We start from the raw sequence: 24,594 nt of genomic DNA on the forward strand, positions 1-24,594 counted from the left end.
CCAGCTATGCTCACAGCTATTAAGTGGTGTAATGATGATTTCAACACAGTTCTGTCTGACTCTAAAACTTGAATGAAGAAATTTTTAGCAAGACATCCAACAACAGCAACAATGTTTTCCTAGGAACTGATAGTGAACTACTTGGTTTAGAAGTTAAACTAAAGTGTCATATAATTACAGTGTTGCCTTTAGAATATCTGTATCTAATTGTGAATATTTGGGGAATAGGAACTTGTTAGTATGAGTTATGGGAGGCCAGAACGTATTCTTTACCAATAACTATTGTACTAAGAGCTGTCCAGGAAAGGTGCTCTGTGTTAGTAAGGTTAGACTTGCTTCTCTTAGTTTAAAGTGGCAATCACCATGGCAATGCCCATTTTCCTATAGGTTGTGAAACAGTATTACAGAACCAAAATGTTAAAGTAAATCAGTCAGATTAATTGGAAAACCATTAAACAGGTGCTTGTGTTTTGGTTTTTCATCTGGATCACTAGTCTTCCCTTCTTATCCTTTCTTGCTGTGAAGCAGTTGTTGACCCAGCTATTAAGCAGGCATTGCCAGGGAAATGATTCTTCAACATCGATGTTGTCACTGCATAACAAGGCCCAGGTAGTCCACATGCATTTAGAAGATAAAGTCCAAGTTGTCTTTTTAGGTTTCTGGTTTTTTTAAGAGGTGGCTTATGGAATTCTGGAGCATTTATTGGGTACTATTTTTGAGGCTCTTATTTTGTTTATCTGTTGAAAGGCATATGTCTTACCTCCCCATCTAGATTTTTTCCTTCCTTCCTTCCCTCTCACATTTGTGAGGGGTGAGAATGGAGAACTTGTGTTTGGTTGTGTTGCATTTAAGGTGCCAATGGAATGTCCAGGAGGTAGCTAGAAATAGGGGATTGAGGAAGGAAGAAGTTCGGAGGCTTTAAAGTAGACAGAGATGGGCTTAAATCCCTGTTGTGCCCCATAGGAGCTCTGTGAACTTGGGTAGTTCATTGAACTTCAGAGCTGCTTTTCTTAGATGTGAAATAGGGATAATATTAACCTTGCAGTTATTGTCAGAATTAGAGATAATGTTTATGAAACATCTAGCATAATCCATAGTACATAATAAGAACCAAACCAAACCCCTTGCCATTGAGTCTATTCCAATTCATAGCGACTCTAAAGGACAGAGTAGAACTGCCCCATAGGGTTTCCTAGGCTGTAATCTTTATAGAAGCAGACTGCCACATCTTTCTCCTGCAGAGCAGCTGGTGGATTTGAAGTACTAACCTTTCATTTCCCAGCTGAGTACTTAACCATTGTGCCACCAGGGATCCTTTAGCACGTAATAGAAGCTTAATAAATGGCAACTTGTACTATTCTCTGCTAGACTGTAAGCTGGATAAGGGCAAGATATGCCTGTGTGCATAGTTATCTCATATATTGCTGTATCTTGAAGCTGTCATTGTGCCTGGTGCCTAGTAGATACTAATTTTTGGAGTGATAAATGAATCAATGGATGAATGAGACTCAGGAGAGTGACAGAGACCCAAGATTAACATTTGCTAGTTGAAGTCTTGGTCAGGAAAATGAAGTGGCTGACCAGAAGGGAACTGTGCAGAGCACAAATAGTTAAGGACAGGGCGTAAAAGAGGCCAGAGGAAGGTGAAAGTTATCGTGGAGGCAGGATGAGATTCAGGAGCAAGTGGGAACTCAGGACCTAAGAAAGGAGAGACTCTGAGGAAGAAGGTGATGGGCAGCCCTGTCCGCTTTTGCCCAAGAGGTTGAGTAAGGGAATGCCAGCAGATAGCCCATGGATAGGGATATTTAGGAGGCAGGTACTCTGGCCACTTTATTCATCTTTTGTCTAGCCAGGTGTTAGATGGGAGCAGAGCAGATGCTCAGTAAATATCAGTTTAATTCAAATTAATTTAGTCAAAGGACACTTTTTTCTTTATATTAGTCTGTTGGGTCCCCCTCCTAACTCCAGCACTTAGTAGCCAACAGGGCCAGTAGTAATACTATTGTTTATATCATAGGGTTCTGGTGAGGGTTAAGTGAGATTTATCTAAAGCACTCAGCAGTAGGTCTGGCTCTAGCAAGTGCTCTGCGCATAAATGGCTGTTCCTGTGGGGCCCCTGGAGTTGGCTCAGGAGCTAAGGAGCAGCCACTAGGCTCGGGAACTGTTGGGTATTATCACTCATCTCCTCAGTAAATATCAGGGTTTCTCAACAAATCTCCCAGGCTCCCTGTGCTCCTGTCCTCTGCTAGTAGCACAGTTTACTGGCTTGGACAGCTGTGGGATATAGGACAGAAAGTACTCCCTGAAGAAAGCAATAAGGTCCTAGTTCCCAGACGAACTTGGTGGGAAGAGTGTGAATTTTTGGCATCAGAGAGTTCTGAAGTCAACTCACTGCTCTGTTATGACTTCTGAGTCCTTTTGGATTCTTTCTTTAACCTTGCTGGGCCTTCGTGTTTCATTTCTGACCTGGAGGGAGCTCCTGTGTCATAGAATTGTTACTGAGGCCCCAGTGAGATCATATGTCAAGTATCTGGCACATAGTACACACTTAATAAATGGCAGTTATCGGAACAATGTTTATAGGGGAGGTTCTGGCTTTTTATTATTCTTTTTTTGGGGTGTAATACACTTCTTTTTTTGCCTAGCACTTTCAGTTTTTTTTGCTTCTATCTCAGAAACCTGTCTAGAGAGATTTTCATTTTTTTTTTTTTCCTTCACTATGTTAGCGTCCCGCTAATTTTTGGAGGGACTGTGCCAGTCCCTTCCCCACAATTAAAGTCCAGTGGGGCAGCTCACCATATACAGTTATCTTTGCCTTGCAGCCAGCCTAATCCAGGTAGCTTTGGATTGGAGACCAAAATTGTAACTTTTAAAGGCATTCAGAAAGTCAGTATCAAATTGATTAAGTGGAAGTTTGAGCTCTCTTACTTGGAAATGAGTACAAATTTATGCCTTTGTAGAGAGGAATAAATCCTACCATGTAGTTAACTGCCAAGTACTCATCTCTAGTAAATGAATACCTATGAAGAGTAACCATCAGAACTGTCTTCTCTTTATATCATTGACAACATTGCCATAAAGAAGTCAACTGCGTTTTAGCCAAGATCCATTTATCAGTTTGTTTCTGTTGATTAAAGTATAGATTCTACTTATAGGATAGATGTGGAAAGAACTTTAGGTAGATCTGATTCAATCCATGTATTTTACATATGGGATGAAGCTAAAGCCCAGAGAGGTGAAGTTTGCCGGAAGTCACACAGCTAGTTGGTAGCTGGACAAGAATCCCTGTCTTCAGTCTTTGACCCCACTGCTCCTTCTTGTGGTCAAACCTAGATAGATTAAGTCAAGTTTGTGCATAGGCTTAAAATGCTTCTGAGTTTCTCTTCCTTAGCTAGGTAACCTGTGGAATCCAGCTCATAACCAAGCAGCCCCTTCCACTCTTGCCAAAAGATGCCTTAGCCCGTGGTTGAGGCAGCGTTGCTTCTGATCCGTGCTTCAGTAACCTGCAAGGAAAAGCCCTTTTTTTACCTTGCCTCTCTTGGACTCTCTTTCTTGCAGACTCGTCAGCCGGTCTTTGTGCAACTGCTGCAAGGCGTGTTCAGGGTTTACCACTGCAACTGGCTGATGCCAAGCCAGAAAGCCTCCGTGGAGAGCTGTATCCGGGTACTCTCGGATGTAGGTAAGACAGCAGTTCAGTTTGGACTTACCACGACGAAAATGAATTGCCTCACAGTAATAAAGGCCAAATTTATTGAGCACTTGTGACATCTCTCCTAGGTTACACAAACAGGAAGCTAGGAAGTTGCAGAGCCAGAGCTGGAGCTGAGGTCTTCTGATTCCCAGACCTAGCTTTTATCTACTGAGCTAGCATTTCCCAAAATAAGAGCCAGTAAGTCCCAAAGTAAGAGCCTTGAAAAACAAGATTCCATGGTTAAATGTTAGGCAACTCTTGGCAAGTCTCAGTGCACGCAGGCTTGTTCAAGTCCTTGAGAAGTCCCTCGTTTAGGAGACTAATTTGTTTAATCCAGCGAGTGTATTTGACTTTATGAAAACATTTTGTCCCCCTGTAAAGCACCTATCAATATTCCAATGAATACCATTTCTCAGAAGTGGTACACTACTCCCTTTTGTCTCTCACTGGTAAGTGGTCCTCCACTCCAGTCCACTCTTCCCGTCTCACATTTCATAGGCAGCTTTGAAAGGAAGTTATGAAAATTGCTGCTTTTTCACCCTGACTTTATCAAATGTTAACACTTTCACTCTCCACCTCCCCAATAAATGCTATGCAAAGGGGTAAGCTTCCTGCCTAAAGTTGAGAAGAAAATCACCTGCCTGTGGTAGGTATTTAGATCTCTGTAGACAGTAACCAAGGAGCCCTGGTGGTGCAGTGGTTAAGTGCTCAGCTGCTAACTGAAAGGTCAGCAGTTAGAACACACTAACTGCTCTGTGAGAGAAAGACATGGCAGTCTGCTTCTGTAAAGATTACAGCCTTGGAAACCCTATGGGGCAGTTCTACTCTGTACTGTAGGGTCACTATGAGTCAGAATCGACTCGATGGCAACTGGTTTAGACAGTAACCAGAAAACCAAGCCAGGTAAGCTTCTTAGCACTATTTAGTGGCTGTCCTGCTGGTATGGATTGTGTTTATTCGAGCTTGTTGCCTGATTTTACTAGTCCCTGCCTGATTTTCTCTAGTCGCAGATGGTAGGTATTAGTGTCTTTTTATTTTTATTAGTTATATGGCAGTATTTGTCAATAGTATTTTGTAAGTCTTTGGAACTCAGCACCCTACACATTCGTGATGTGATATCTCAGAATCAAGGCCCGAACAGGGAATCCCCAGATAACCCTCTACTGTCCCCATTTTAGTCCCCGGGTGATGCAAATGGTTAATGTGCTCAGTTGCTAACCGAAAGGTTGGACGTTTGAGTCCACCCAGAGGCACCTCAGAAAAAACACCTGGCAATCTACTTCCAAAAAATCAGCCACTGAAAACACTATGGAGCACAGTTCTACTCTGACACACGTGGGGTTGCCATGAGTTGAAATCAGCGTAGTGGCAACTGGTTTTGGTCCCCATGTTGAACCTACATCATAAAGGATGTGCTTGTTAAGGCCAAAGAAAATGTATGAGCCTTTGCCACAAAAGCTAGTTGGTTAAAATTTGAGCAAGTGGCTGCCTTAACTAGGAGGTGAAAACTTTCAATAGTTTTGGCGGTAATCAGACACGGAGAGCTTATGCTTATGAAAAGACAGGGCATGAAAACAGCAAACCCATTAGCTCCTTCCTGGAACTGGTCCTTATGGCCCTGGGGGCATAAACTCCTCCTGACTAAAAATCGCACCCAGATGGCCACTATTTTAGTTGTTTAGCTTGAAAAAACATATCCAAGGCCCATAGTTTCTAGCCGAGACAGTGAATCCTGAGTGGCCTGCTTTTTATTTTTATAGTATTTGTATTTTTTCTGAATTTCCTACTTTTAATATTAAAGTGTTAGGGGGCAGTGATGGTTTAGTGGTAGAATTCTCACCTCCTGTGTGGGAAACCCAGGTTCAATTACCGGCCAATGCACCTTATGCATAGCTCTCACCCATCTGTCTGTGGAGGTTTGTGTGTTGCTATGATGCTGAACAGATTTCAGTGGAGTTTCCAGACTAAGATGGACTAGGAAGAAAGGCCTGGAGATCTGCTTCCTAAAATCAGCCAATGAAAACCCTATGGATCACAACGATCTGATCTCATTGTACATGGGCTTGCCATGAATCAGGGGCCGCTCAGTGGCAGCTAGCATCACACATGTCTCTAAGGCATCTCTCACAAAAATTGTCAGCTCATGAGTCATCTTTCTTCTGTGCAGCTAAGAGCCGGGCCATTGCCATCCCTGTGGACTTGGACAGCCAAGTCAACAACCTCTTTCTGAAGTCCCACAACATTGTGCAGAAAACAGCCATGAACTGGCGGCTGTCAGTCCGCAATGCTGCTCGCAGAGACTCTGTCCTGGCTGCTTCCAGAGACTACCGAAACATCATTGAGCGATTGCAGGTAATACCTGGTGCTGAGAGAAGCAGTACTTACCTGGCTTCAGGTGGTTCCCAGATACAGCAGTGCTTCCTTGCTTTGGAGGAAATCCAAGACTGGCCACAGGGAGATGTTAGCGTGGTGAGTAGATAGTCAAAGGTAATAATGTATGTATGCCCAAGAGTGTGAAGCTGCTTAGGAAGAGAAAGTCTCCTGACAAAGCCATGGTCTTTTCAAGGTTATTCATAGATTTACAGATTTCTTTGTGAAGAATGGGGAATCTGCTCTTATTAGAAAGAAGAAGTCAAGGATTACAAGAGGCTACTTAGAATAAGGGCATAAGGCTCCATTTTTTCCCCATTACCCTAGGATATTTAGCCTCCTGAATCAGGAGGTAAGCAAGTGTAATGATGCTGGAGAGCAGAGTTTTGTATCAGAATAAGCCAAAGGAAAACCAAGTGTTATTAAATTCTAATTAGGTTGTACTCTTTCTTTCTTAGTGCCTACAGGAGATCTGCTCTCCCTTTGTTAATGGGGGGAGTAGCAAGTATTAGATGAAAGTTAGATACTTTAACATCCACCTTAACATCTTTTTTTAACAAGCACCCCCAGTTTATTCTCTCATGGGCAGTAGCACCTGGACCACAGTTTGAGAATCACAGATCTTTAGGATGAGCATGAAGCAGTGACGAAGAATGTGGTCCTGGGCCAGATGGCCTGGGTTCAAATCCTGGCTCCGCTGTTCAGAAACAGTGTAACCTTGCGAAAGTTACTTAACTCCTCTGCGTTTCAGTTTCCTAATTTGTAAAACAGCATAATAGTAACACCTACCTCATGGGGTTGATGTTATGATTAGGAGAGTTGAGACGTGTGTCAGTTATCTATGTCTGTGTAACAAATCACCCTAAAACTTAATCATTTAAACCCGCAACAATTTCTGTATTACCTTTCCCCTTCTGAAGGTTGACTGACTTAGCTAGGTATTTCTTGCTCAGGATCTCTTATGTGGCGACAGTCAGAGGGTAGCTGGAGTTGGACTCATCTTGAAACATTACTCACTCACAAGTTTGGCAATTGATGCTGGTTGTCAGTTGGGACCTCAGCTGGGGTTGAATGAAACCTCCTCATGTGGTCAGGGCTTCCTCACAACATGACAGCTGGGTCCCAGAGTGAACATCTCTGAATAGAGACAAAGTGAAAGCCTTTTACGACCTAGCTTCAGAAGTCACATCGCATCTTCTGCCATACTCTGTTGGTCAAGGCAGTCACGAAGGGCCACTCAGGTTCAAGGGGAGGGTTCAGAGACCACTCTTCAAGGGGAGAAATGTCAGGGTCACAGTGTAGGAAGAATGTGCAAGATAGGGTCTACTGTGGTGGCCATCTGTGGAAAATAGAATATACGTAACATAGATCAGTACCTGGCATATAGCAAGCACTCAATAAATGAGGGCTGCTATTATAATTATTATTAACTGTTCTTATTGTTGTTACTACTGTGACTATAATAATCACCATTGTATATAGTAACTAAGTCTCTGTGAGTACATAAGTCACCTAAAGACAAACGAGTTCATCGATGCGCCCCTCGGCCCCATGCTAGGCAGTGAGGATACAATGGTGAGCAGAAACAGAAACCTTCTCTGGCTTCATGGAGTCTTAAGTCTAGGTGGGGAGACAGATATTAATCAGCGGATCACGCAGACTAGAGAAGAAAGGGACAAAGGCTGAAGAGGAGAAGAGCATAGTGCTGTGTGATACTCTGATGAGGGACCTCTTGCTGTCGGGTTGGGAGAGTGGTTGAGGAGGACTCTGCTGAGGAAGTGACATTTGAACCACGATTAGAAGGAACAATTAAAAAAAAAAAACAAAAAAACACAACCCATTGCCGTCAAGTCTATTCTGACTCATAGCAACCTATAGGACAGAGTAGAACTGCCTGATAGGGTTTCCAAGGAATGGCTGCTGGATTCGAACTGTCGACCTTTTGGTTTAGCAGCCGAACACTTAACCACTATGCCACCATGGCTCCCGAGGGAAAAATAGGACTTATTTAAAGAAAAGAAGGGCAGTGGTGGTTCAGTGGTAGAATTCTTGTCTTCCACGCAAGAGACCTGGGTTTGATTGCCAGCCAATGCACGATCTGTCACTGGAGGCTTGTATGTTGCTGTGATGCTGAACAAGTTTCAGTGGAGCTTCCAGACTAAGACAGAAAAATCAGCCAGCAAAAACCCTATGGATCACGAAGGTCCGATCCCATTGTGCTTGGGTTCGCCATGAGTCGGTGCCAACTCGACAACAGCTAACAATCACAAAGAAAAGAATGGGAGGGAGGAGATAGCGTGTGGAAGACCATAATATAGGAGAGGATATAGCACATTCAAAAGAGGATTCGTGTGGCTGGGGACTCTGGAGCTGGGGGGTCAGAGGGGCCGGGAGGTTGCCAGGGCTTTGCAGATCAAGGTACGAATTTCAGCCTTTATTGTCACAGAGGCAGTTCTTAAGCTAAGGTCACTTGGTTCCTGATAGAGTGATTCCCGACCCTACTATGCTTTCAGAAAGGGGAGGGATATTGTGGATTCTTGGATTTGTTATGCATATTCTTGAGGAGTGAAATAAAATGTATAGATAGGTAATGCTTGTTATAAAGACTTGGCCATTGGCTTACAGGGGTCTTCATTATCCAATTATTTATTGTCTGAGTCCCTGTAGTTATAAGATTGCCTAGGAGAGCAACAGTTGTCATGATGGAAGCACATTCACTCGCAAACCGACCACTTACATAATTAATCCCTATGCAGACATCCCCTTTCTTAACACTGGCATCTTTCCCTGCCCATCGCTTTGCCATCTCTGTCTATTGGCCCCCCTCTGATTGCCGAATGTTGTACATTTGACAATACAATGCAAATCACTTGCAATGTAAAGTTCAAATCTTGCAAAAGATGCAGGATTTTGTGATATACACTAATGTGATGTTGAAGAACTACTTCTACCCGATGCAAATGCTGCCGACAAAGATCTGCTAGAGGTAGGACCAGGCATGACTGAAGAGGAGAAAGTTGGTTGCTTCCAAAAAGGAACCTTATGAGGAAATGTTGGGGAAGGTGATGAGACCCTCAGAGAACTTTGTGGAAATTAGCTTCTTTTTGACAGTGCTGTGAGCATCAAGTATGACTTATGGGATGTTGCAATATACTGTCTATCTACAGTCTTATAGATAATTGCCCCTCCCAAATCAACATTCGATTTCTTTTTTATTCATCCTAAGCATTATTGTGTGATTACAACTACCACCTAAAATTTGTTAAAGATAAGATAGAGTAAAATTATCTTCATATCTTTTAGTTTGATTTTCCAAACAGAAGATCAAGCAGTTCATTATTGACCATTACCAATGAAATTTTGGTGTCCCATTGAGGTGAATATGATTTAAGGGGTCTTCTCCATGTATATCTCCTTGGTTGATGTGCTGGGTTCTGTCCCGGTATTCGATAACATGCCTCGAGTTAGGTGTTGAGTGACCAAGCCTTCCAGCTGGCTTTAGCATCTTTTGAAGATATTTTCTCATCTGTTTTCTGCCATTTGCCTTTATATGGTGTTTGTTGTGTTGGTTTTGCTGCTCTTTCAACTTCTCTCTGTTTTCCTTTCCTACAGCTATGTGTTTTGCATTTGAAGACCATCATGCTATCAGGGTACATGTACTTAGCATGTTGATACAGCATGTTCATTCATTCGTGTTCTCATGTTTATATGACTTTATTCTATGAGTAATCCATGTTCACTGTAAAATAATTGGACAATACTGGCAAGTATTAATATATAGAAGATTCTTAGAATCACCTGTAATCCGACCACCCTGCACTAACTAACCATCATGTTTTAGTAATATTTGCTGTATATCTGTTACATACTGATGTTGTTTATAAAAATAGGATCATACGGTCCATACTGTTGTTTGAGCATTTTGACACTCATGTCGCAGACATCTTTCCATGGTGTTAAATATATTTTTTTGCCTCATATTCTAAAATATACGGAATGATCCCTCAAGTAGCATAAGACCATCTCAAAAGAAGGGGTGGTGGGAAAGTTGACTTTTTTTTTTTTTTTTTAGCTTTCTTTTCTGCATCAGGGGCTAATGCTTCAGGTAACCATTGGGCGACATCTAATAATTTGAGATAAATGCCAGACGGTACTAAAGTTAATCTGACCTAGTCTAGCCTGTGTGTTGTCGTAGGTCAGAAATAAGCGTTCTCGCCCTCCTGTTGCTCTGCCTCCAGCTGGGACTGTTGACCAAGGCTGTGCTTCCGTTCCAGGATATCGTCTCTGCGCTGGAGGACCGGCTCAGGCCCCTCGTGCAAGCTGAGCTGTCTGTGCTTGTGGATGTTCTCCATCGACCTGAGCTGCTGTTCCCAGAGAACACAGACGCCCGAAGAAAATGTGAAAGTGGGGGCTTCATTTGCAAGTAAGCCGCCTCTCCCTCTGGGGTGATGCACTTGTCAGAGCCCTGATGGCCACGCCAAGCACTGATTCCCAAAGAAGGAGACAGTGTTTTTCACTTTGATGAATGCATGCGCATGTGCTAGAGTCCTGTTCTGACCTTCCCAAAGGAAGTTAGTAGACGAAATCCTACTTACTGAGACTGTTTTGGTTGAGAATTTCTCATCTTAAAGACATGCCCATTCATTCATTTTCCATTCAGTAAGTTTCTGTAGTGCACTCACCGTGTGCTGTGATACAGACATAAAAAACCCATGACCTTCTGCCCTGAAAGAGCTTGAGCCTACCAGGACCTCACAATCTTTTCTTAACCACTTTGTAGCTTCTTAGTTTAGGCCCCGGAGCATAATCTAAAATAGAAATTTTCCAGTGACCAGAAATCTCCATTTTTTTACCCTCAGGTTGTTTGTTTAGCTCTGCCCATGAGTTTCTTAATTTTCTGGACCCTTCTAAGCACAAGACTGTGGATAAGGGAGCAGTGTGTTTTTGCCCCAACCATCATCCTCAGGAGGTTTTTCACACCGCTGGCATATTTTAGCCATTTCCCCAGCAATCCTCAGTAGGTAAATAAATGCACTTCATAAATGAGCAGGTTTGAGTGGCCCCCTGTCTCCTTCCTCCTCTTCATATAACCCCTTCATCATATGTGGCACACTTCTGCCCAGCAGGTGTGTTTGCTGCTACTGACCAGCAGGTGTCGTTATTGAGATGCAGTCACTAACAGGTTGGCCTCGGTTCAGTGAACGCCCTCGAGTATGTTTAACCTGGGAGCCCTGAATAAATATTTGTTCATTAACTGACTAGATACCATACGTTGCTTGTGCAGTCTTTTACACATGTAAAGACAGTTTCAGGGACGTAATCCATGGTTTTCCCCCCACTCAGGTTAATAAAGCACACTAAACAGCTACTAGAAGAGAATGAGGAGAAACTTTGCATTAAGGTGCTGCAGACCCTCAGAGAAATGATGACCAAAGATAGAGGCTATGGAGAAAAGGTACTGCTTTTTATTTTCAAGTGAAAACCAGGTTTTACTATTAAATTGAAGAGGGGGTGGGGGTAAGGAATCTACTTTAGTTGAGCTATTACAGTATTGAAGAGGGGTTAACTTTTTTTTTTTTTAAGCCCTTTGTCCTACCCCTAAAGGTAGCTAAATCATATTAGCTACTCCATTGAAAGTCAAACATACACTTAGTCCTCTCTTGTAGGCTGCTTGCCACATAATCTGATGCCAGAGAAATAGTAATAACAAGATTTTTCATCTATTTAAATTCCCAGTGAAAATACAAATGCCTCTTGTATAGGAAAGTGTGCGTTCCTGAGTTTTGGGTTCCAACGACGCATACCTGTAGGTTTACTCGCTTCTGCTTTCGGGTGAGATGTTGCACAATCCTTCTTGTGCGTCCAGAAACTCCCTCCAGCTCTAACTGGAATTAAGGCAGGCTGACACGTAACCATTTCTGATTGAGATTGTGAAATGCACATCCTTGTGACCTGATATTTCTCAGCATGTGCAGTGAGCAAGGATGTGCAGAGACCTCCCTGACACCTCAGACTTGGTGACAGTGGGACAAAAGCAATCCCATTGCCTCACCTGTCTGCTCCCAGCGAAAAATCATGAGCCTGCAACAGAGAATTTGAGTTCAAATCTCACCAGTTTTCATTTGAATGTAAGAATTGTTTCTCAGGCATTTTTAGCAATAGCCTTTGAGTAGGTGAATACATGGATATCACTGACTTATCCAAATACCTAGTGATTCATTTACTCTTCTGTGGATGAAGCCTTGATAATTAAATCACAGCTTTCCCTTGTCAAAATGGATGGCAACAACCAGATTATTGTAAGTATGAAAGCATGCAGTAATCTTACTTTTACCCTAAGTAGTATCTCTCCTAAGTATTAGAGCAATTTAGCATAGGAGGATCTTTGGATAAGAAAAAAAACAGAGAAGTACACAATCCTTATTGCAGTACATATTGCTCCACAGTCCCTAATTCACAAGATTTTAAATGTCACTCTTCTCGTTTAAGAATATAAATTAAAAGATGAATAAATGTTGGCTAATTAGAAAATAAGTTTCTGTAACTTAATAGGAGGAAATCTTCCAGAAGAGATTTTATAAATGTAAATAATACAAGCTAAGAACACTGGTACAGCTGAAAAGCAATGAGATGACCTTTTCATATAAACACAGGTATGGGCAGCTCCACAGGTCTCACTTTAAAAAAAAAGAAAGAAAACAACAACAAAAACAGGTGGTGGGAGGGATACTGCTTACTGAAGAGAATACACTTACCAAGCAAATAAATATAACCGTTTATTTCACAAAATCTTTATTTTTCTTAAAGTGATCTTTAAAAAATGTTTTTAAACTGTGATTCTAGTTACAGAAATTCACTGTTCCTAATAAAATAAAATCTACCAGAGGGGCCTTCATCAGATAAGTGACTGTATTTGCCTCTGTGGGGCATAAAACCTGATTTTAAAATATGGAGATCATCGTTTTCTCTTCTTGAGAATATCCGCTCCTTTCTATAACCGAGGTATTTACAATAAACTCTGATGAGGGACATTCTTTCGGTGTCTCTTCTCCACATCCAGTGAATGTTACAAATTAGTGCAGAAACACTCTTTATTATATAAATATTGTTACATATTGTAGAAACATTATGTATTCATTTCCCTTAAGTGTTCTCTTTATAAGATAGAAAGTAAAATTGTTAGGAGTTTGTCGAGACTCTGTTCCTTGGCAGATGAGTGCTTAGGGTCTTTGGGACCTCTGCGAACGTATGCGTCAACATTCCTTTTCCCAACCCATAATGCCAACTGAGAGTACACTGTCATAGAAATGTTGTAACCTTGCCTGTTATAAAGCAGATGGCGAATGATGGAGACTGGGCTGTAGCTGGAGAAGACTCTGAAAGAGTAATTGATCAAGGCTTAGAATTGTTTCTAGAGCCCTCACTCAAGTCTCATCTCACCTGGTGAAGAAATTAGTCACACCCAAGCAGAAGGCTTGGAGGAAAGATGGCATTTCTTTCCAGTCTGGTTGGGGCTGTCATCTCTCTTCATGCAAGTTAAAATATCATAGGCAAGTATGAGAACTGCCGCATAGCCAAGGAAGACATTGTAGAGGGAGCCACGTTAGTCAGCAGCTCCAGTACCCAAAGCAAATACTAGCCGTGCTCCTGGCCCAATGCTTTGATTGTTGGAAAATGCTGGCTAACCATTCACATTAGTTGAACTTTAAAAGAGAGGGAGAGAAACTAAATGATTTCTATTTCTCCCTAGTCTGGCACTTGGTATAAGTTTTGTCCTGTTTCACAAAGACTTTGAAGATGGCTTTTGATGGTTTACTTGCTGTCCCCATTTGACTAAAGAAGCATGACGACCAGGACGAGCCAACTTTTTCAAGGGTGGAAATAACCCAGAACCAAGGAACGAAATTTTCTCAGGCAAACCAGTTGGGTTGCATCGTTAAAATAAATGAGATGTTCTTTGGGCCAGGTGCCGAGGCCACAGGGCAAGTGTCCCGATTTTCCTATTGAGCTGCCACTAATGTGGAACTTGTCCCATGACTAACACCTCCCTAGGGATGTCCAGAATTGTTCCCTGACCTCTCCTAAGTCTTCATTGTCACAGAATCTGATCCTGAGGGAACTCTAGCATCATCTCTTCCAGCCCTCACTCTGGCTGAGAGAGCGAAAGTACCTGCCCAGGTCACACGGAAGTCAAGACTAGATTGATTCAGTCAAGGTGAGGCCAAGACTAAATCTAGACTAGAGCCCAGGTTTCCTGAATCCAGGTGCAGTGTCGTCTCCAGCCTTCCCCCAGGTGTTGTCCACCCTGTGTGGGGGCCATGTTTTCTTGTCATTTTTTCTAATCTATAATCCTTCAAGGTAGTGAAACCTGGGTGCCTTTACTCATCTCTACTTTTTCATTCAACATATCAGGTTTAGTCAGTGTCACGGGTGAAAAAGAAAATTGACATGATTCTTTAATAGCCAGTTCAAAAAAGTTGGTGTCCTTGTTTGGGTCTACTTTCCTGGAAAAAAAAAAAAAAAAAAAAAGGTACTGAGAAATATCACCCATATTAGCAAATTGACTAATACATTACAGAGTCACTGTAAGACAGACTTACACTTTTTAAATGTCATTTACACCCACTAATTTCCTAGAGTACATTTTCAGTAACAGTGATAACATTTATTTAGCTCTTTTTGTGTGCCAGTCACTATACTAAGCACATTTCATACCTTAGCTCAAATGAGCCTTAGAGATAGATATCACTATTATTAACAATTCATACACAAGGGTACACATATGGAGAGGCTCAGAGAGGTTCAGGAACTTTCCTGAGGTCACACAGCTAATAACAAAGTGGCCAGGAATTCAAACCTAGGCCTGGGAAAAACCTTTTGCCATCGAGTTGATTCCGACTCATTGTGACCCTATAAGACAGAGTAGAACTGCCTCACAGGGTTTCCAGGGCTGTAATATTTATGGAAGCAGACTGCCACATCTTTTCTACATGGAGATGGCTGGTAGTTTCGAACTGCCAACCTTTCAGTTAGCAGCCGAGTGCTTAACCACTACCCCACCAGGGCTCCTCCCCAACCGAGGCAGATAGCCTGATTCCAGAGTTCTTTCTCTTCCCCATGGCATACTAAGTGAATAGGTTGGCACCATCTGAGAGTTTTGAAGTCCTCCTTCAAGTTTAACACTTAGGTTCAGTTGTGTTACGTGATTTTATAAACATCACGGAGTAGTGGCCCTGAGAGCTTGGAATACAGCAAAACTTACACATCTAGTCTTCATCTCAGTTCTGATTTCTCACCCAATTGAAAACATCCCCCAGTGGATGCCAAGTGACATTACAAGTTACAGTTGTCCCAAGGTCATCCAAAGACTCGTTTTGATCAGGCTCCACCCAAAGGTCTCAGATCAGTGAGTAGCAAGCAATTGGTCCACTCCTCTTGGTCCACGGGCCTGACAGGTGCTTGTCCAAAAACTGTCACAAATGATGGTAAGGGTGGGGCTGGTTGAAGAAGATTGTCACAGATATTCCATCACGATGACTTAGGGATAAAGAAAATTATTTTTAACTAGTGTGTGTCTACAAAAGGACCAGCAATGCGTAGTCTTCTCAGAGAGGGGTAGATATAAAATAAAGAAGTATTAAAAATTATCACCAAAATATCTGTGAAGTACAGTTTTGTATGATGCTGGTAGCCTCTTTCTACCCTATGTATTCACAATTAATAAACTTTAAAATTATACAGGGCTTTATGAACACTGTGTGTGTGCAATGCCTACTAAAGTGTTTTTAATCTACAGATAAGAATATGTCTGTTTAAAAGAAAATAACGTACCCTAGCTAAACTTCTCTAAAATTTAATCTGAGCCTCTCAGTAACCCATAGAAAAGCTTCAGGCCCCTACACCCTGCTTGAAAAGGGAGCATAGTTATTTTATGCAGTCTACTGTAGGTTTTAAGGCCGCTGGGTGGCACAAGCGGTTTGCAATCAACTACTAACCAAAAAGGCTGGCGATTTGACCCCACACAATGGTGCCGTGGAAGAAAGGCCTGGTGATCTGTTTCCATAAATATTACATCCAGAAAACCCTACGGAGAAGTTCTACTCTATAACACATAGGGTTGTCATGAGTCGAAATAGACTCAATGGCAACAGGTTTTGTTTTGTCTGATTTTTTTTTTTACTGTAGGTTTTATATTAAACTCCTGTTGCCTTCTTATTAGTCAACGAGCTTTGGAAAGAAATTCAGTGGTCAAGAATTCGTGTAAAAGGATAATTCAGGATTTATTTAAAATCCATTTTCCCTTCTGAGTAGTTTTTGCTGTTTTAGTACTAGAGAGTTTACGACCTCAGGTAATGTCAGGGTTTTCATTTCATACAAATTGTCAATCTGTTAATTACCGGTGCTTCTTTTTTCCAGGTGAAGACTAGTTTTTCTGGTAACGACTTAAATTTGCAAAATGTTCTAAATATTAATGACCCATAATAAAAGTCAGTTGAGGATCATCCATCTACCCTTAAACAAACAAAATTGTGATAGTTCTCTTGTTTGTTTTTCTTGGACGTGATGCAAGTAAATCTCTTTACTTGTCACTAATCCCGTAATGGCACTTAAGTAGGCACTAATCATTCTAGGGGGAAGAAGTGGTGTTTCCTTTCATTAGCAGCAGCGTCAAGATTGGGAGTTTCTAGTCTTGGGATAGGGTCGCTTTGAGTCAGAATCAGCTTGATGGCACACAACCAGAACAAAAGTCCTGGGATGTGTTGGTCTTACTACTTTCAAATGTTGAAGCTGCATCTGATTTAGCCCAACTGCAGGGTATTCTGGATTTCAGACTACTGCTGAATCATAAAATAAGACGAAAAGAAGAATTTTCTTCAAAGCTCTGTTGGCCCTACTCCAGTCCTTTAGTTTTCCCTGCCCTCTTCTAAAAAAAGATTGTCCTTGATTAGGGACATTGCCCTTGCTCACAGCTCAGTTGAGTTTACGTTTTCATGCCTATGAAGGAGCCCAAGGGTACAGTGCTGAGCCCTTGGATAAGTGCTCTGTGAGGTTTGGTGTCTGGCACATGAGCCGAGCATGGCCACATCCCGCCTGTTTGTTCTACCACAGAACATGCTCTCAGCAGATGTCACCATGTACTGTGGCAGCGTCCAAAATGCATGAACCCTTTAAGGAGATGGTTGCCATTTAACAATGCTTTAACTGAAAGAGTCAAGAATCATAATTCATACACAAAGTTTCTGACATTTGGCTGCCTTATATTTCTCTTCCTAACCTTTCTTTCTTCCCTCTTTTTTCTTTTTCAGCTAATTTCCATTGATGAATTGGATAATGCTGAGGTCCTAATTTAGTTTTTTTTCTTAATGTCCCATGGTGATGTGCCCATGACACTCTTCCAGTTAGCACCATGATCTGTCCTCTGGTCTCCACAGTGTCTGGTGTTTGACTTTGTCTAGTCTGCCTTCTGGGAGTTGTGTCTGTGTTAGCATTTCCCATGAGTTTGTTTGCCATTTGTCCTTCGAGATCCCATCTGAGTCGAGATAAAGATTTTCTAAACTGTGATAAGATTTCAATTAGTCACTGTCTAGAATCTCAACTGAATTTGTGGTTGTTGCTGGTCACAGCTCTGAAACTCCACTTGGATATTATCATAAAGAGCTTTCCTATCTGTGCGTGAAGTATCCTACGTGGGAAAAGAAACAACTGCCTTGGTCTAGCTTGACAGTAGCAGAAAACCACTATCCTCTTTGTGCTATATGTAGAAACATACAGAGTGTAAGGGGTCATATAAACTTTTGTCAATGTACACTGTGAATTCCAAAGTGTTAGATGAGACTTCTAGCTGCAGGCCCGCCCGTGAGTTTGAGAACATACTCCATCCATGACTTCTCTTCTAGGAAATCTATCTATAGATCCAGAAATTGAAATGTAATCCCCTGGTTTCTATTCTTGTGTCTCAAATTAGTTTCATTTACCCAGAATATTCTGGTCTACTCCTTTAGATTTCTCTTCCTTCTTTTGGTAGACCAACTAGTAATAATACCTTATGTGGAGTGGGACACAGCTGCCAGATAGGGCAGAATGTCTACTCTAATATTAATCTGCCACCATAACATCAGAAATATGAAGAAATAGTTTAGATATACCAAAGGAAATTTGAACCACAGATTTAAAATTGAAAGCAATGTGAGTGGCTATGAATTTGGTCAGGAATGGAGCTCAGAGAGGTTTCATGACTCGCCCTAGCTCACACAGCTTGATAGTGGCTAAAGCAGGACTAACACATGGACAGCTCAGCTCGTAGTGTACTTACTGTTCTATTACAGCAAATTGTGCAAACCAGAAGTTTTCCTTATATTAGTTAGACATGAACAGGTGAAGAGGTCATGTCTTCTAATGGAAGATGACAACAGCAAAGGACTTAATTACTTTAGCTATGGTGCTCTTTGCTTTTTCCTATTTAGTTTTCCCTTTTCTGGATTATTTGCATGCCAGAAGGATGTACTATGCTAAATTTGCATGTTGGCACCCTTTTCTAGCTAGTGTAAATGCCTCGCTAATTTAAATTTTTCCTCTGAAATACTGAGGTTGAGTTTCTCTTTGCTTAAGTGTGAATTAAGTCAGAAGAGGAAAACCTCTCCTAATGAGAAAGGAGTCTGCAGTGTTATTAATACACTGTATTGCACCATAGTAATCAGTTGATGTGTTTGCTTGCTTAAGATAGAACTTGGGTCTCCTGGCTGGGAGTTTATTGCTCACTTATGGAAAGATTCCACAGTTGGAGCAGGTGTGTTTATAATTATACTCTAGGAAATAGAATACTGTCTGTTTATAAAAGAAGAATGTTCTGGCAGCCGCTTGGATTCTTTGAAAATTCCCTGAGGAAGCAACTGTGGATCCCCTCTTCGTTGTTACCCCTGGCAACTGGCACAGCCCTGGGACACCAAAACCCTGTCCCTCATCCCTCGTCCCTCAGGCTTTTGGATCTGGCCCTCGCAGCAGAGATGCTTGATTGCCCTTTCTCATCAACAGCTGCTCTGGACGGCACACAGCTCCTGTGGTTTCTTCCCCACCAAGCCTTTTGTCAGTGTGTGCTCCTGGAATCCAGCAGCCCACAGCTGGAGTTCTGCAGAAGCTTAACAAGTTCATGCTGGCCCAGGGTACAGGCAAGACCTCACACCTACGTTGTATGTAACGTTCCAGATTCTAAATGTGATGGGTGAGAGCCCCTAAAACAGTGCAAGGCATCTCTGGTGACCCTGAGATCCTCTGATGGAAGAAGGGCCCTTTGATGATGAAGGCTAGTAGGGCATCTCAAGAGAGGAAATGTGCTGTGAATGACTTGGAAGAAAAAGCACAACGCCTTCTAAGTCCCTGTCAGTGCTCTGAGAAAACAGGGTGAAATGAGGACAGAGCCAGAGAGTCCCTGCAACCAAAGTGCATGCTATGGAGCCTTCCCAGCTGTCTTCCACAATAAAATTGCTCCTGAAACCAGGAAGAGGAGAGATTTTTGCAAATAAAGAGGCAGTGTCTCCATCCTTATCTCCTGGTTTTACCTTTTCCTTTATAGGGGTAACAGATGAGGTGGAGGAGAAAAGAGACCTGCTTGCATTAGTGTCCATCCCTTCAGCTCAGTCTTAAGTTTCTAGCTTGATGGATTGTTATATACATAAACACCTGTGTAGCCACCACTCATGTCAAGATGTAGAACATTTCCATGGCCCCAGAAAGTTTCCTTATCTACCCATTTTTGGCTTCAAGCTGACACTAGTTGATGCTAAAGACATTCATATATATGACAAATATTTGAGCGCCTTTTATAGTCCAGGCATGGTGCTCAGGACTTTGGATACACTGGTACCCCAAACAGGCACAGTCTCTGCATTCTGGAGCTTACAGTTTTGTAGGGGAGATGGACAGTGATACAAATTAATGTAAAGTGACAACCATGAGAAGTGTTAAAAAGGAGAAGCGCGTGGAACCTAGGGGACTCTTGCCTAAGTGGGCAGGTCAGGAAACTCAGGCTAGCAGCACCAACAGGTGATAATGAGTCCCTTTTCTAAACTGTGTAGTCCCTGCGTGGTGCAATGGTTAACACGCTTAGCTGCTGACCAAAAGGCAGCGGTGGTGGGCAGGAGTCCGCCTACTTTTTGTGTATGCATATTTGGAAAGAAAAGTTCTGGGTAAAAAGTGTGTGCTCTAGTTTAATGGACGTACTTTATTTCTACATATTTGAGATGAGATACCCATTTAACCACTGTCAGTTGGAACCATGAAATCTCCAGTATTAGTAGTGTCAGCTGGCAACTTTGCCTTCCTGCATTGCATCAAAAAAAGCCAGACCAGCATTACCAGTTGTTCAGGGTGACTGCAGCCTGCCTGTACTGAGTCCTCAACTTCTCCCATTTGGAGCTGCTTCTACAAGAAAAGGGTGCAACTGGCAGGGAGCTTTCAGAGGGGGAAAAGGGCTGGTGGGTGCCTGAAGAGAAACACAAGAATTATACCATTTCACCTTCAGGGGGCGTTCTCATGACGTCCAATCCAGGGTGGAGGTGTCCTACTTTTTTACTTTGCTGTGAACTGCTGGGTTGGGCACCTGCCAACATTCAGGCAGCAGTTACATAAGAGCTTCTTTTTTTCCTGGAATTTAGGCTCACTGCTGATGTGTGACCTTCAGCAGTAATTGCCAATAAATGCAGCAGGGCTGTTTACTGTTAGACACTGGCAACCACAGAGCAAGCTCAACGCAGAGCAGACAGAAGCAATTGCAGAGTCTGCGGAGGGCTTTCTTTTTTTGAGAAAAAAAAAAAAATGCTGAGATTATTCCATAATGACCAAAGTCGCCTAATTTAGTCAAGTCAGAATGCATTTTTTAAAAAATGAATTTCACTACTGAGTTCAGATGAAGTTGTTCTGTAAAATATAGGTGAAATTACATCGCTGGGACGAAATAATTTTTACTTCTCATTTTGTTTCTAAAAACAAATGTAGTGAGTAGAGGACATTATGTTAGCAGATGTAGAGATTTAAAGTTGTTCTGCTAAAATGCTAGATAACTTCTATATTAGCTTCATTTCACTTAAAGCTTTCTATTTTCTTAATGTGGATTTTCAAAGGCTGATGAAGGATAGGGCCCAGCAAACATATCTGCAAGCCCGTTCACTGTTTGTGTGTTTCCCCCCTCTGAGGTTATGTGTGGGTAAAAAGGTACTCAAGACCGATTCGGGGGGATTGGAGATCACAAATTGCCTTTGATGTGCTTACTAAATCTATGATATAATTACATTTCTTTAACTAATTCAACGTCAGCCAGAGGTGGTCCATGGAAGGAGACCGCTGATTTCAAAGGCACATTCTAGAAGCCTAGGAATAGTAGAGGGATTAATGTGGATGGCAGCAGAAAATAAAGACTGTGCTCTGTGCTGGCCTATCATAGGCACACATGAAGCGAATGGATGGTAAGATGGATGGATGGATGTGGGTGTTGTACAAACCCAAAAAATAGGAGCCCTAGGAAGTCTGCAGGCCATTTCTTTTTACTTGAGAAGCTAGTAGAAGCTCATCCCTTGATAAAATGTTAGCTACATTATGTATTGGAAGTGAGTTATATTTGTGCTATGCATGCATGCACTTAGGAGCCCCTGGGTGGCATAAACAGTTAAGCATGCAGCTACTAACTGAAAGGTGGCAGTTCGAGTCCACCCAGAGGTGTCTTGGAAGAAAGGCCTGGCTGTCTACTTTGGAAGGGTCACAGTCATGAAAACCCTATGGAGCACAGTTATACTTTGCAACGTATGGAGTCATCATGAGTCAGAATCAACTCCACGGCAACTGGTTTTTTGGCATGTACTTAATTACTACTAGAGAATCGTAGTTATGGTGCACTGATGTGGCCTCATCCAGAAAGGACACTTAGAATTCAGTGACTTGAGATTCAGTGTGCGTTTCTATCTCAAAGCCAGTCATTTGCAATTTTTTATATTAAGTTAGATTTTGCTGGCCTTGGCTAAAAGCACTGGGAAGATCAAAGAGTAGATATGAAGAGGCAATAGCTGGTTTCCAAAAATCCATTGGCTTGGGAGTCTTCGCCTTGATTGGAGGTGTCAGCACACAAGCACAGGGACTAATCGTGGAGCTAAGGCGGGAGAATACAAGACTTGTAAAATCCACGAACTCAGACCATTTCTCTCTTAGCATATGATTAGGCGGAGCTTCACCTTTCATGTAACAAAATATATATATTTAGACAAACAAAATAATAAATAATAAAACTGTGCCAAGAAGCTAGACTCATTCATTTACTAAACATTGTCTTTTGCTTTGGATATTATGTATAGCATTTATGTAGCTATTGTCTTATTTGAATATATCTGCAGCTTATACATATGCTTGTATCTTTCAAAATTGCAACATACTATCATCAGATAACCCTATTCTCAAGGAAAGATAGCTGAACTCCTCACTGGGGGAAGCTCTAGTGTAGACTGTTGGTTATTTTACCAAATTATATACCAGGCATGGTCTGGTGTTTTCCATACCTGACATTATTTTGTGTCCTACCAGGTTGTATTATTTAGGGAACTTGCCTGTTTGATAGTATAATATAAAGCTTACCAAAAATATACAAGGTATTATTTAATGTTTTATCCGGAAGGAATCCTAAAGAATGTCTACTCAGTCTCCTGGAAGAGCAGGTCAGGTGGTAGGAGCCCAGAGAGGTTCAGGCACTGGCTCAGGGTCACACAGGAGCCAGTGCCAGACCCTGAATGAGCCCTGGCTGGTAATGTCTATCCAGGCTCTTGGTTTTTCTATTCTGTTCCGTAAATGGATAGCGTTCAGAATTGTCCTTCAAGTTAGATAGTGATTCCTGAAGACATAAAGCATTCTCTGTTGTTGCAAAAGGGTTTGTGAAATTTTCACGGAGAAAATATAGTTAATTAGTTTAAATTTAATTCTTGTTTTTAAAATTGAATTAATTTTAAAGCAAGCATAACAGCAGTTTGGGGAGGAAGTCAGGTGTTAGGGCAGGTTTAGAATACCCGAAATCACTGATCTCAGACTGATTAAGAAATATAAAAATATATATATACATATATGTATGTGTGTGTGTATACACACAATCCTCATGACCATTCTGAGAATTCAAGATGCTTCTATGGACAGAGAGGTCTCAGGCAAGAGAATTCATAATAATAATAAAAAGACACACTAGTTCTAGTTACATCTTCTTTATTTCCTTTAGCTTTTGTTCCGATTGTGGCTGTATGAGTTCTGACAGTAAATTCATGTCTGTAATCCTTTCATTCTAGTCACATAGGATCCACGCAAAGGGTACGTTAGTGAGAATGTGGCTAGCGTGAATGGTAGAAGCTAATACTTTTCCCATCTGTATCTCTGGTGCTCTAAAATGCGGAGGCAATTGCTTTAAATCTGCTTTTTTGTCTGTGTCCTTTTTCCAGTATGAGCACATAGCAAAAAAGTTTGCACAGTTTTAATTCTTTAGCCTAAAACATACACTATGTAAGGATAAACTAAAATGCATTCCTATATCCTGTATTGGAGCCCTGGTGGTGTAGTGGTTAAGAGCTCAGCTGCTAACAAAACAGTCCACGAGCCACTTCTTGGAAACCCTATGGGGCAGTTCTACTCTGTCCTGTTGGGTCACTATGAGTTGGAATCGACTCAGTGGCAACAGGTTTGGTTTTGGTTTTTTATATCTTGTATTATTTATATAATCTTGAAAATTCATATGTGTAAGCTTGGTTTTTCTTTTCCTCACCTCACTCAGGCCCTTTCTAGCACTATATGCCTCCCTGCCCAGCGCAGGAAACTCCACTTGTAGTCTTGCCGAGACTAGTGAGGTTGGACTCATGTATGAAAGGCCCCCTGTCCCGAATTGAGTGAGCAATCTTGAATTTATACCTCATTTTCTATGGCAAATACACTGTATTTTTGTGCTTTAAGAAATTTACTGTATCTTCACTTCATTCTAGAAAAAAGTCAGAAATCATTAGGTTACATAAGAACCGTTTTATATTTAGAGGTTTTTTTCCATCTTGGTGATCAAACCACTGAAAGGGTAGTGTTGAGCTGGATTGAGACCCCACCTAATCTCTCAGCTGCAGTCTTCCCAGACTTCCCACACCTGCCCTGGCTGGCAGCCGACTGCCAAGTCCTGGCCTCATGCAGGTGGTACTGGTGGTCACTGGGGCATTGTTGAAGGAGGCCAAGGTCACCCAGCTGCAAAGTAAGCCTTGGCTTCATTCCCTGGGCCCAGAGTTTACCTCTGAACCAGGCAGCCAAGCCACGGGTGCGTGACTTTGTCCAGGGCAGCAGGGTGGTGTCTGGCGGTTTGGTCTGACGTCAGTTCCCTGCTCCAAGCACTTGTGCTTTGGAGGATGACTGAGGAGCAATAGGCTTGTCATTGATCATCCCTTCTTTCAGCCTCCACGTGCACCCTCTCAAATCACCTGTATTTCCTTCTGATGCATCTCCTCTCTCCTATAAACCAACCAGTTACCATTGAGTCATCT

At 41.9% G+C, this 24,594-nt stretch overlaps 1 protein-coding gene across 1 annotated transcript in view; it reads left to right on the forward strand.

Moving 5' to 3' along the window:
• ITPR1 (inositol 1,4,5-trisphosphate receptor type 1) overlaps nucleotides 1-24,594 on the forward strand; it is a 399,887-nt gene that overhangs the window by 233,067 nt on the left and 142,226 nt on the right. The window contains exons 35-38 of the mRNA XM_023735093.1: nucleotides 3,559-3,679; nucleotides 5,859-6,043; nucleotides 10,336-10,484; nucleotides 11,405-11,516. Of these exons, the coding sequence (XP_023590861.1) occupies nucleotides 3,559-3,679; nucleotides 5,859-6,043; nucleotides 10,336-10,484; nucleotides 11,405-11,516 (567 nt within the window). The remainder of the gene's footprint in view (nucleotides 1-3,558; nucleotides 3,680-5,858; nucleotides 6,044-10,335; nucleotides 10,485-11,404; nucleotides 11,517-24,594) is intronic.

The sequence above is a fragment of the Trichechus manatus genome, unplaced genomic scaffold (genome assembly GCF_000243295.1).
Source record: "Trichechus manatus latirostris isolate Lorelei unplaced genomic scaffold, TriManLat1.0 scaffold00001, whole genome shotgun sequence".
NCBI lineage: Eukaryota > Metazoa > Chordata > Mammalia > Sirenia > Trichechidae > Trichechus > Trichechus manatus.